A 13,959-nucleotide genomic window follows, 5' to 3' on the forward strand; every position below is an offset into this window, starting at 1 on the left:
CCGAACCGTGTGTGGAGAACCGTACGGTTCGATTTTTTTCCGCGAACCATTCCACCCCTAGTGTACATCACATATTAGCACAAAAACTTGATATTTTGAGCACTCAATTGAAAATGTACACATAACGTATCAATCGTACTTACAGGTTGTAATTCGGAGCGCTTGTTAGTCCAAATTAAGAAGATTAGAAGCCAACAAAGATAAAAGCCAAGATTAGAGAAGCAGTCCTTGGTAAAATGACGAGCACACAACAAAAGGTTCGAATTGTATTTCTGTGGTATCCTTGAACACAGCGTCTTCTCAACATGATGTAAACACACTAACTAGCGGAAGTGTTTGTGGGAAGGTCAGACTCGCGGGCAGGTGGGGATTATGCAAATGTTTTACCCAGTGACGTATACCGGTAACAGGCAAATGATTCGAAAATATGACGGCTCGTTAAGGTGATTCAGAATCGACTCTCTCTTTTGAGAGACAATATCTTTATTTATCATGCACTTTTTTGATTAACAACTTTGCAGATTGTTTTCATTTAAGGATAGCTACGTTATAAACTGCAAAAGAGATATTTTTCAAAAACCCATATGACCTGCTCTTTAAGTAATGAATGTTTTATAAGTTCCACCAGCTCAAAACTGACTCGGTAAGCTAAAAGTTATATGCAGATTTTGAATCTATTGGAAAGGTTAAGCTGAACCTTAACAGTTTGTGCAGAGCATTCAAGTGCAGATTGTTTTGTAAACCTGTCACAATGTAATGCAGACTTAACAAAGCATCTGTTATCGGAAAAATGCTGCTACACTACTTTACATTTACTTTACAATTACATTTTTTACAACTTTACTTTTACATTTATTCATTTAGCAGACGCTTTTGTCCAAAGCGACTTACAGTTGGGGAATACATCAAGCGATTCATCTTAAAGAGGCAAATAGAAACAGGAAGTGCTCATCATAGCAAGTTTCAAGCATTGTTCAAATAAGTACAAGCTAGACAGAGAAAGATGAAAGAAAAGAGAAAAATATTTTTTTAGGATGAAGTCAGATAGTGACGAAAGAGGTGAGTTTTCAGCTGTTGCTTGAAAAATGTCAGGGAATCAGAGTCAGCTGGCGCAGGCTGATGGGTCCTTATTGCAAACTGATGATATTTACAGCGTCAAACTACTTGGCACAAGCTGACTGGTTCATGTTGCATATGCAGCCAATGAGCTTTACTGCTCTACATTTAAATGGCTGGTTAGCATCCACTAGAGCATTTCGCAGTGTGCTTTCAGAGTTACTCTGAAACCCTCCACCTCCCCAGCTCCACCTGTATAGATCTGCTATGGGTTACTTTGTTTTCATTTTGTGCAGCAGCAGCATACTCACAGCACTGTATCAGCGTATGTATTGGCAGTAGCAAGTTTCTGTACTTGCTTTGCAGCAGCAGCAATAATCTACAAAAGCAGCAGCAATTCAGCAGCATAGCAGATCTATTCCGCCAAGACCAAATACATTAACATTGTCACATCCATTACCATGCTAAAATCTTCCGAGAGTTGTCATGACAGAACTTAATTACAAATTTTTGGTGCAAGAAACCTTGACTAGCATTATAAAAGGATCTCAGCCAAAAAAATAAAAAATTATGGTTGACCCCAACAAGTAGTGAGTTTGGAAACAACATGAATATAATCTGAAAACAAACATTAATAACAATGTCCGGTTGTAAAGGGCAGAGCTCCACTCCTCCCTAAGCTTGTCGTTTCACTGTTCATTTCATATAATCTGTCATTATCTTATAGCAAAATGCAGCATGGTGGGAAAAGGAATTAACTTCCACAAGTTCGGCCTCTCTTTCCCACCCCCCCATCCGTGCAGGTCTATTTGTAAGAGCGGCTTTTAAGCAGATCAACTAATTTGCATGTTAATTATGCACCCTGTGCTAATTACTGGATTTGCCTGGGCCATGCGGTGCACTGCGTAAGTGCCTTTCCCCCTCCCCGCTGTGGGATATTGAGGTTGGCACTACACCTTCACTGATAGCGCTAGAGTCAACACACACATACACATACAGGTTTCCTGGGTGCCCCACCGAGACTGTTTGTTTTTCTGTCACTCGAGTGCCACAACCACACTGGCACGTGCACGCTTTAATTGCTGCCTTGTGCGCGATAAGGTTTCCAATTTAGCTCAAGTTCATTAAGGAGCAGATACGGAGAGATCAGAGCGACTCTCAGCAGAGACTCTGATAAACTGTGAACGTTTACATCACACACACACACAGTGACTGGCAGCCACACATTCCAGCGGGGGAGAGCCGTCTCAGAGCTCACAGCAGCCAGGCCTGCTTGGATACAGCCTCCGCTAGGAACTCTGTAGTACCTGTCTGATTTGTCTATGATATACTGGAGTCATATTTAAATAAAAGATAGTCAGTGTATCTTGAGTATCTTTATATACTGACCAAAATATTGGTCAAAGACAGAAAGGATGATGACTTGGGCCAGACCCAGATAAAATCTTTTTTTTTAATTTTTTTTTTACAGTTATTTAATTTTGTATGTTTGAAGCTGATTTTTAGGAAAAATTTCATTCATGCTTGTGAAGCGGGAAGTGATTGAATTCTACAGAATGGATGTAAACATGGTGAATTGTGTCAACTCTGTGTCCATTGGTAGCTGAAAGCGAAATTAGTGAAAGTGAAATTAGCTAAAATATACAGTTAACATGCATTTTATTTATTCTTAATTATTTTTTAATTGCTTTTTTATTATTATTGTCAGTTTTCATTTTAGTTTTAGTAATTTTTTGTGCTTTTGTCATTTATTTATTTTATTTGTTTAAAAATATTTCTATTCAAGTTTAATACATTTATTTCCATTTTAATTTTAGTTGACTTAAACTTATTTAGTTCAGTTAGGCAAGGCAACATTTCTAATTTTATTTATTTTTTAAATTGTTTTCTGATATTTATATTTAATTTTATTTCAGATTTATTACTGAAAAATAGTTTTAGTGTGAACTTTTACTTTTAACAGTAACATTACTAGATTGTATTCATTATATTTATAATAACTCTTGGCAGATAAACATTAGATATACAGTAATACAGTCATACTTACAGTATTTAGCACTGTTGGAGTTTGACTGGGAAGCAAAATTTTAATCCAAGTAATTTATTTTTTTTAGTTATCAATTTTTCTGTGTTGTAATATAAACTCTGTTGTTGTTTAAGACTACTTATTAAACTAACTAAATTTAGTTAGTATTTTTTTTTTTCCCAGTAATTTTGTATTTAGAAAAGATATTGGTAAATGATATTACTACTAAATTCCTTTGGTTTTACTCAAAGCAGCATGATGAAGTTGAATCAGAACTTGTGATGCACATTTGTTATACATACACACACCCATCGATAGACCAAAAAATCAACCCACATAAGGTGATGTTTGTCCAATCCAGCCTTCGACCTAAAATGTGTTTGGCACCCCTGCTATCGACGGCTCTTTTATTTAATCCAGCGTTCTCTCCGTTCTGCCCTCATCCATCTCTCTCTCCACTCGTCTCTGTCTCCTCTTTGGTCTGGGCTGCGCTAAAGAGTACAAAGCGGTGTGTGTCAGTGTCTCGTCAGCATGTCAACGGTAATGACTTAATGAACACTTCTCTATGGGATTAACTCTGACAGCCGTCAGCCCGTCTCCACGACAACAGCAGCCGCCGCTCCCGATCCGTATCCTCAGTCTCTAATGAGCCTAACAAAGGGAATTGCCAGAACTTTTTTGTGGAAGGGATTTTTTGAGAGACAGGAACTCTAAAAAAGAGGGAGGGGATGTCGAAGTCTGTCAGATGTTTGTTTTAAACTGAGTCATGTGCATGTATAGTAAGGAATGACAGTTTCTGGAAAGTTTAAATCGGGACTGTTTACATTTAAAAATCATTCTGTTCTGTAGTTTTGTGTTTGATAGATGTATTCGATTCTTAGTCAAATCATTGAGCATTAACCCTCTCTAACTACCAACATACACACACACACTTCAATGTAAAGGAAGAAAGACATTAAAAAAAGCAGTCGTTCTCTTTAAAAGTGGAAAGGGTGATAACATGGGTGCCAATCTCGGTAACAAAAGAGATGGGAGTCAGGGGAGAGTGTCACAAGAAGAGGAGGTTCAGAAGAGGGGTGGATGAAATTAGCTTTCTTGTCTAATCCTTCAGGTTCCTCGCGCAAAGCACTCGCATTCGCTTTTTTTAATTCTCCTTCAACTTAATTGGCTGGAAAGTGCTTGACATGCAAAGTTAGTGACATTAAGAGGAACATGTTGCAGTAAGCCTGAGCGCCACTGACAGCTAAATTGTATCCGGGGAAATTATGAAGCCTTCAACATGGTTAATTCTTTTTTGGGGGGCTTAGTTAGGCGAGGGTGGAGAAGGGGGGTTGGGTTTTGAAGGAGGGGGTGGGGTAATTGCCGTTGTGGACGACTCATCTCATATTGATGGGAATTGTGAAGAAGTCTTCTGGTTTTATGCTGCTTATGCTTTGGGGGGCTGGGAAACGTAACATCTGTGTCACATCGTATTCACGTGGCGTTCTGAATACATTAAGTTCAAAGAATTTCTGCTTCCATCAGGCCTTGTCAGTAAACACAACACTTCAAAAGTTCTGTTGAGTTTAGGGTTTGTTTTCAATGCTGGCTGCTTTTGTAATAATCTGAGAATATTCCAATGTCAGTTGAAGATTAGGGCAAATATTTCCTTCTTTTTGTTTTTCTAGAGTTTACTGACCTTATTACAATTCAAATGTTTGGAGTCAGCGAGAATAAATAAATAAATTAATACTTTTCTCAGCAAGGATGCATTAAATAGATCAAATGTTACAGTAAAACCAAAAAATTCCTTTGAATCCTGGTTTACACTAAAATATTTTCAACTTTGATAATAAAAAAAAAATGTTTTTTGAGCAGCAAATTGATTTCTGAAGGATCATGTGACGCTGAAGACTGGAGTATTGCCTACTGAAAATTCAACTTTGCTATCACACGAATAAATTTTGAAATGTATTAAAATAGAAAACAGTTCTTTAAATTGTAATTTATATAATACATATATCAAATTTTCTCTGGAGTGCAAAGCATTTACAGTCAAATGCTGGAAATGTTTACTTTTTTTTTTAAGTGAATATTTTAAATAAGTTTTTTTTTTTTTCATTTATTTAATTTTTTTTATTTAATGAACTACTCTTAAATAATAATTAATCAATTAGGCATAGATTAAACTTTTTCTGTGGTCAACTCTATTTGTTATAATAACTGCAAAACTGTACTATATCATCAACTGTTTTTCAAAGTAACAGAATTACTTCACATCTTTCTAATTTCTTGCCATGGTGTCTTTTTTCTTACTTGAAGTAATTATATCTAAAATTTTTGTATTTGATGTATTTTTGTTTATTTGAAAGATTGGATAAATACATAAGATAATGTACAGTTAGCTAATCTGTATGGAAAAAGACACCAGCTTTGCGTCCGTATTTATTTTGCCATTAGGACAAACATTATCCCTAAATATTCAGTGTCACCAAAATGCAACACTTTATGATTGTCTTTATATTTTATAACAAAATATGAAACGGGTCATTTATTTTTAAACCACAAACACACTTTAGAAGCAAAACATTTGACAGAAAGGCAGATTGTAAAACAGTAGATATATTGTCAGTTTTTATTAAAACCAGTTCTGAGAAATTCTCTAGTAAAAATTTTTTTCAGATGTCACTTGGTTTGTTTTCTCATACAGTGTAATACATACATTTTTAAGTGTTATTTTTAGGAGCCTATGTTTATTGAATAAGAAATGCCGTAACTAAAAGGCCTGTGATTCACAATCAGTAATTTGTGACAAAAATTGCAAAACAAATGTGAAATTATAGAGTTGACTGTTGGATGGCTCTGTTTCTCTATCAGTCTCGCTCCCTTTGCTTTTTTTTATGTGGGCCTTAATCAAATGAGACCATCCAAATTCTCTCTCACTCTTGCTCAAGTGCATTGCGCCATCATCCAGCGTGTGTTCGAATTGGCTCTTGACTCCCGCTTGATGAATAATATTGTCGCTCTTCATTCCAATTAAGTGCGATTGCCTAAGAGCTGGAAAACACTACTGAAATTACACCTGTTAAAACCCCACAGGTTCACTTTCCCTCCACACCCGCCCCTCCTGCCGGGGCCCTATCTGCTTTGACCTCTGTGTGATTGGCGTGGTAATTATCCAATCACTCGATGGCTGCCACTGCAGTCACAATAGAGTGATTGGAGTGGTGTTTTTCTCGTCTATTCCTTTGCTTTATTCCTCTGTCAGGCCTCTGTCAGCCCCGGCACTGAGCTCTTTGTTAGAAAGGGGTAGAGAGAGGGAGGAAGACGGGGAAGAAGATGTGAGAGAGGGGAGAGAGCAGATCTAATTTTGTTGCCATATTCTGCCAAGCGGCCCGGTTGGGGGTGAGGGCACTGGGGGCCGTAGAGGAAGGCGGGAGTCACAGGAAGTTGCAAGAAGCTAAAGACCTTTGTTGCACATGGCCATGAAATGTTTATTTAGAAATGTGTATATACTATTTAATGCATTTTTTATTTGTATATTTATTTAAGTGTTCTATAGTTTCTTAATTATGCATGGTTGTTTTTTTATTAAAAAGTTATTTTATTGTTTAAAAAAGTACTTACAACTTGACGTTAAAAACTACAAAGTAGTTTGTGACCAGTGCGGTTTCTTTTAAATATTTGTGCTTCAGACATAATGACCATTTAATTTTTTTTTTTTTTTTCAAGATTATTTTTCAATGTTTATTTAGATTTATTTTATTTTTATATTTAAATGTTTTTTTATTTACTTTGTGATCTTTAATATAAAGGGGTCATATGATGTTGTTAAAAAGAACATTATTTTGTGTATTTGGTGTAATGAAATGTGTTTATGCGGTTTAAGGACCAATGCAGTTTCTTTTAAATATTTGTACTTTTTAAAATCATATTGACCATTTAACTATATATTTTTTAATGTGTACAGTATGTAACATTTTCATTTAATGTTTTAGATTATTTACTTTCTTAAATGTTTATTGTGGAAAAAATGAACTAAATCTTGCCATTAATTATATTTCTTTTTATTATTATTTTTATTTGATGTTTTTTTTAATTATTATTTGTGTATTTATTCAAATGTTTATATAGATTTTAAAATGTTCATGGTTCTTTTTAAAGTTACTTCCTTTAAAGGGTAGTTTGGTGTTTTAAAAAGTAATTTAAACTTGTTAAGAACAACAACAGTTTCAAAATTTCAGCCTGTTTTGTAATAAAACACAGTACCGTGATGATAATACCCCTATAAAAGCTTCAGCAATAATCACAACATGAAGACTTGATACTGGCACAATGTGTAGTGCTGTTTTGGTGTAATATGTCATGTTTTTCTACAGTGAGAACTATGCGGGTGCATTCGATGCCACTGTGGAGGTCCAAAAACAATACAACCAGATGCCCAAAATCCACGACCTCATCTGTGGCCTGGTGGAAAAAGGAGATGCCGAGCTGTTACAGAAAGGTGTGTAACACCCACCCACACACACAGCACATTAATTAAATTTCTGTGTCACTTGTTAGTCACAAGTAGTTTGTCTACTTGTCTGCGTGTGTGTGTGTGTGTGTTCTGGTTTGCTGTCTGTTGAGATGGTCATATGTAGAAAGTGTGTGTTCGGTGTTTTCAAGAGTGCCACCCACTAAAGGGCAGGTTGGACAACCTAGATGATGGTGGTTTCAATAGTCTCTGTCTTTGTCAGGGTTAGTGGAGGGGTTAAGTGCGCTGTGTGTTGGGGGTGAGTGGATTTGAAGTGTTAAGGCAGTGAGACCTCTACGATGGAGGGCCACTTTACGGCCCCAATGACCCAGCACTCTGAATGTGCCACAGCAAACCCATTGATAGACGTAAACGTACATATACCTGCAGGAGTTCACTCTCTTTGTGTTGCTGTGGCTTTTCTGGACCGTTCTGAAGTGGCAAGCAAAGAGTCCAGATCTGTTTGCCATTAAGTGACAATGAAGGCAATTTTCACAAGGCATCTGTTAAATCTGATAGCATTTAAACAATACTGTAAAGTAAAGAGATTATTGGTGGCTATATGAACCAGAGATTAAATCTAAAAATAATGTTTTCAAAAATATCGCCAGACATTCATATAGCTTCTATTTTTCATATAAACTTGTTATTAATGAAATGCCGGGCTGCTGAAAGCACTTTTTTGAAGACATTTACTCTGCTTAAAGGGTTAGTTCACCCAAAAATGAAAATTAGCCCATAAATTACTCCCCCTCAGGTCATCCTAGGTGTATAGAATAGAGACCATGTACACAGAGTACACAAATGTGACTGTTTCGTCTCTCTCTTTCATTTCACAGTCATGGAGTTTTTGAGTCAGGAGCGAGGCGAGATGATGATGCTCTACGACCTTTACTTTGCGTTCCTGCAAACGGGCCGCTACAAGGAGGCACGCAAAATCATCGAGGTGGGACTGCTGTTATTGTGTTCAAACCTCACAGCTATTTAACCGCTTTAATTACTGCCACACTGATATTTCCACTTTTAAATTAGATTGGCTCCAAAGCCACACTAATGCCATTCAAGCAAGACAATAGGTACAATGATTTTTCAAAGGATGAGAGAGTGTGTGCGAGTGTGAAGGAGAAAACAAAGACTACAAAGACCACTCGTTTTTTAAACAAAGCTTACTGGGAAAATTGAAGTATTGTGATATTGTTTGTCACTATATTGAATCAATGCACTCAGTCAATTGCTATTATTATTAAATGTCATTACAAGGCTTTGGCTTGATAAAGACATTTTCATTTGAAACAGAAAATTATGACAAAAGTTAACAACAAAGTAAGAACTGAGTGCCTGGTTCATATTAATTTTCTATTTTTTTTCATGTATTGAATTGATTTATTTAGTTTATAATTTTGCATTTATATTTTTAAATGTGTAGTTTAAGTGGTAAAACTTTAGTATAGGGACCAATTCTCACTATTAAGTAGTTGCTTGCTAGCATGCCTATTATTAAAGGGGTCATATGACGTTGCTAAAAGGAATGTTATTTTGTGTATTCGGTGTAATTCAATTTGTTTGAGGTTTAAGGTTCAAAAAAACATTTTTACACATACCATACATTATTGTTGCTCTTCTCTGCCCCGCCTTTCTGAAACGCATTGATTTTTACAAAGCTCAGGTGTGGATGAGTCTTAACTTTTAGAAAGAATGTCTCTTTGGGTTTGAGACTTTAATCTGTGTGACTTTACGGATCTTATATATGCGCGAACAGCTTGTAATACTCCAAAGACAAAGGAAAACATGAAATCGCGTCATATGACCCCTTTAACATATTTTAAGTTTTGTTTATTTTTAAATGTGTAATTTATATATTTTTCACACATATACATATGTTTTCAGGAAAAAATATATTAATAGAGAAATGGGAATATCGTCTTGGCTATAGGAATGATAGTTACAGGTATTTATAGAATAGTTTACTTAGCTGGACTACCAAATATGAAATCAAAAAAATAATATTTGGCATCTTAATTTTTATTATGGTTATAGTTTGTTTTTAAGTTGTAAAAATCTACGATGCCTAAAGTGTTTTTGGCTGTAAGTATATACATATGCATGTTTTCACTAAATGTTTTTAAATAAATACATTTTATTTACTGACAAATTTTGCAATACTAGCTGGAATATTATGTAATGTAAGGCAGAAGCAATACTAATTGCTTTGCAGTTTTCAACCAGTTCTTTCTGATGTTACCAAGACTATCACAAGTAATTCTTGCAATCAAAACTATTCCAGACAGCTTTTTACCTAGCTAACAGGTTAAAAAAGAAATCATTTTGAAATGCGAAATCCATGTACAAGTTATAGCGCTCTCACACTGTCCTCGGGCCAGAGGGTCATCTTTATTGAATGAGAATAGCATCTGCTTAAAGTAGCACCGGCAGCAGAACTTCTCATCCTGTCTCAGGACTGTGACGTTTTCAGACACATTTCAGATGGATTTCCGATGCTCAGTCTCTCCAGACAATAAAAGACGTCTACACATGCATGTCTCTGTTCACTCATCAGGACCTTTAGCGAGCGCTCTGTCCGGGAAGTAACTGATTTTGAGACGCTTGGCATGTTTTGAGCGCTTCGTCCAGAATGGGTCTTTCGGGGATATCTTTAGGCTGTGTTCCGTCTTGTTCTTTCAGAAGATAGCATCTCACGAGTCTACACTTCCACTGCGAAACAGCTCTGACAAAGCCATTTAGATGTTCAATTAGCCAACTGCTCTAATACGACACCACTCAACTCCCTCAGTGCTGCCATGTGGGAGTACAGCGAAATGTCAGCGCCAGTCAAGCCACTTCTTGCCGGTTTATCATGCGTAGTCTTTGTCTGAGGTTGTTTCACCTTTCTGTGCAGTTTTATTTTTCCAACCTTCTGCAGCATTCTCTTTTTTTCTTGTCTCTCTGCATCTGTCCTCTACAAACCCTCATCTCTGCTAATTCTGTTGTATCGTTGTCAGTATGGATGGAAAAATAAGCCTAAGCTTGGATATTACAGATCCATCAGTCAGGGGCTTTTAACCAACCAGTGTCCGCAGATCTAGAGCATGCCATTTGGCTCCATTTTTCATATATACACCAGATCATAGAAATTCCTCTTTGACAGTACTTTAGCCGATAAGCTATCAATGGTCACCTCAGGATACCGCGATCTCAAGCAGCTTTGACTTTCATTGTTTTGAGAGGTTAATTTGGAGTGCAAGTTAAAATCCCTCTTTTTCTAAAACTTACCAATCTACTACTGATCTTATACCATCTTCGGACAACCTCCAGTGTCATATGAGTTTAAAATCATTCATGATGCATGACTAATACACAGTGCAGTTTAGATGTCTGTTAGGTAGCCATTGTTTTAAACCAATACACACATTCAAAGAAAGGTCACTTTCATTATGGGTAACACTTTTATTCATGTTGTTAAATTTACTGATTTATAGTATTAATAAACCATTGTATTGTCCAGGTGACACATTAGCTGCTATTTGGAAGTGCTATTTTGGTATTATTATTATTATTATTATGTTCAGTACTACTATAGTTTTTTATCAATATTTTGAATTAGCTGTATTTTTATATTTTCGGTTCTCATTTTAATTTTAGTTTTATGTGCTTTTGTTATTTTATTCATTTTTGGGTTTATGTTTATTTTTATATAGCTTTATTTTTATTTCAATTAACATTTATTGCATCTCAACAAATTTATTTCTTCAAGTTACTAAGGCAACATTTCTCATTTTCATTAAAGTTTTTTATTTTATATTTGTATATATTTTTGCAGTTTTATTTCAGTTATCAAAAACAATAATTAATCATTTTAGTTTACAATAACAACACTGGTATTTGGTCATTTTGGCATTGACATCAATTCATAACCATCATGGCTTGGCATCTCTTCCATGCATTTTTTTAAGCAGCGGTGATGAGATGACTTGTACCTCATTGCTTGTCTGCAACTTAGTTTTTATTCCTGAATGCCAGCCTCATTACAACTATATTAAACAAAGTATTTTCTCTGATTGGCCGCTATTATGCCACGTCTTGCAGTATTTTACTAGAAAATGATTAAGCACTGCTGGAAATGGATTGAATTTCAGTTGATCTGTAGTTGTACACAATATTTGCTCATTGTGTCCATTTTAAAATCAGTTCTGTTCTGTTCTGTTTGAGTAAAATATTGTAAGCCATTTGAACTATATTATCCTGAACTCTTGATTGGCTTGATTGCGAGGTGTATTTGATTAGAGTTGCTATTAGTCATTGAAAACAAAGCTCTGTCGTATCTTTCTACACCTGGTAGTTACAATAGTTTTATACCTCTGAATTCCCTCCACTATAAACTCTCTAAAAGTTGGTGTTTAATGGTGGCTCGTCGAGCATCCTTGTGCTTGACAGGTCAAAAGCCCCACTCGTTCCCTGGAGCGTTTCCACACATCCTCTCTTCCATCCAGAGCTGGATAATTAAAAACACTGATATCTAAGTAGCATTAGCAGACACAGAGCTCTACTCCACTCTCTAATAGAAACTTTAAGTGCAGTGATGGAGTGCTGGTCAGGTGATTGTGCTGTCTATAATTGTCAGATTATTAATAATGGTGGTAATTAAGTGAAATGCTGGTTAAGGTTTTGGTGTAATTAAAATGGTTGTCACATTGTGTGTGAGTGTTTCAGAGTGTGTGACCTGTGTTTGAGAGAATGATGGCATCTTCAGCATGATGATGGGGGTTTTTGCTCAAAGGTCTGAATGAATGGGGAGTTTTTGTTTACTGTAACTTTGTGAAGGCCATGGATATGGTACACTTTGGTTTCCCTTTTTTTATTTTTATGAAGCATGTTTTTTTTTCTGGTGAGAACGATTAGATGTTTGTTTGTTTTTTTGTTTGTTTTTTAAACCGTTATCCAACATGAAAAAGTTAAGCTAGCATGAAAAATAGGTTTAAGTGTCTCAAGTATTTGCCAAAGGTGTATCTGACAGTTTTTTTTTCTAAAGTTTATATAGACGTCAGTTATCAAAAACAATAATTAATCATTTTAGTTTACAATAACAACACTGGTATTTGGTCATTTTGGCATTGACATCAATTCATAACCATCATGGCTTGGCATCTCTTCCATGCATTTTTTTAAGCAGCGGTGATGAGATGACTTGTACCTCATTGCTTGTCTGCAACTTAGTTTTTATTCCTGAATGCCAGCCTCATTACAACTATATTAAACAAAGTATTTTCTCTGATTGGCCGCTATTATGCCACGTCTTGCAGTATTTTACTAGAAAATGATTAAGCACTGCTGGAAATGGATTGAATTTCAGTTGATCTGTAGTTGTACACAATATTTGCTCATTGTGTCCATTTTAAAATCAGTTCTGTTCTGTTCTGTTTGAGTAAAATATTGTAAGCCATTTGAACTATATTATCCTGAACTCTTGATTGGCTTGATTGCGAGGTGTATTTGATTAGAGTTGCTATTAGTCATTGAAAACAAAGCTCTGTCGTATCTTTCTACACCTGGTAGTTGCAATAGTTTTATACCTCTGAACCCCCCCCCCACTATAAACTCTCTAAAAGTTGGCTTTTAATGGTAGCTCATCGAGCATCCTTGTGCTTGACAGGTCAAAAGCCCCACTCGTTCCCTGGAGCTTTTTCCACACATCCTCTCTTCCATCCAGAGCTGGATAATTAAAAACACTGATATCTAAGTAGCATTAGCAGACACAGAGCTCTACTCCACTCTCTAATAGAAACTTTAAGTGCAGTGATGGAGTGCTGGTGAGGTGATTGTGCTGTCTATAATTGTCAGATTATTAATAATGGTGGTAATTAAGTGAAATGCTGGTTAAGGTTTTGGTGTAATTAAAATGGTTGTCACATTGTGTGTGAGTGTTTCAGAGTGTGTGACCTGTGTTTGAGAGAATGATGGCATCTTCAGCATGATGATGGGGGTTTTTGCTCAAAGGTCTGAATGAATGGGGAGTTTTTGTTTACTGTAACTTTGTGAAGGTCATGAAAATGGAACACTTTGGTTTCCTTTTTTGTGAAGCATTAGACTCACAAACACAAAGTTTTTTGTTTTTCTTTTCTTGGTGAGAACGATTAAATGTTTTTTAAACTATCCAACATTAACAAAATTAAGCAAGCATGAAAAATAGTTTTAAGTGTCTCAAATATTTGCCAGAAGTCTTGACTTTCTGAACTGTATCTGACAGTTTATTTTATTTATTTATTTATTTAAAAAAAAAAATTTTTTGCTATAAGTTTATTACGGAAGTTCTAAGCGGCCATGCATTATTATTTTTTTTCTTCTTGTTTTCTCGTTATAACGACTTAATTTTCTCGTGATCTCGACA

At 35.8% G+C, this 13,959-nt stretch overlaps 1 protein-coding gene across 1 annotated transcript in view; it reads left to right on the plus strand.

The window, feature by feature from the left end:
- The window catches only part of lrpprc (leucine-rich pentatricopeptide repeat containing), a 73,448-nt gene that overhangs the window by 23,571 nt on the left and 35,918 nt on the right, over nucleotides 1–13,959 (plus strand). The window contains exons 23-24 of the mRNA XM_016562086.1: nucleotides 7,441–7,565; nucleotides 8,417–8,523. Of these exons, the coding sequence (XP_016417572.1) occupies nucleotides 7,441–7,565; nucleotides 8,417–8,523 (232 nt within the window). The remainder of the gene's footprint in view (nucleotides 1–7,440; nucleotides 7,566–8,416; nucleotides 8,524–13,959) is intronic.

This window comes from Sinocyclocheilus rhinocerous, unplaced genomic scaffold (assembly GCF_001515625.1).
Source record: "Sinocyclocheilus rhinocerous isolate Xijiao unplaced genomic scaffold, SAMN03320098_v1.1 scaffold469, whole genome shotgun sequence".
NCBI lineage: Eukaryota > Metazoa > Chordata > Actinopteri > Cypriniformes > Cyprinidae > Sinocyclocheilus > Sinocyclocheilus rhinocerous.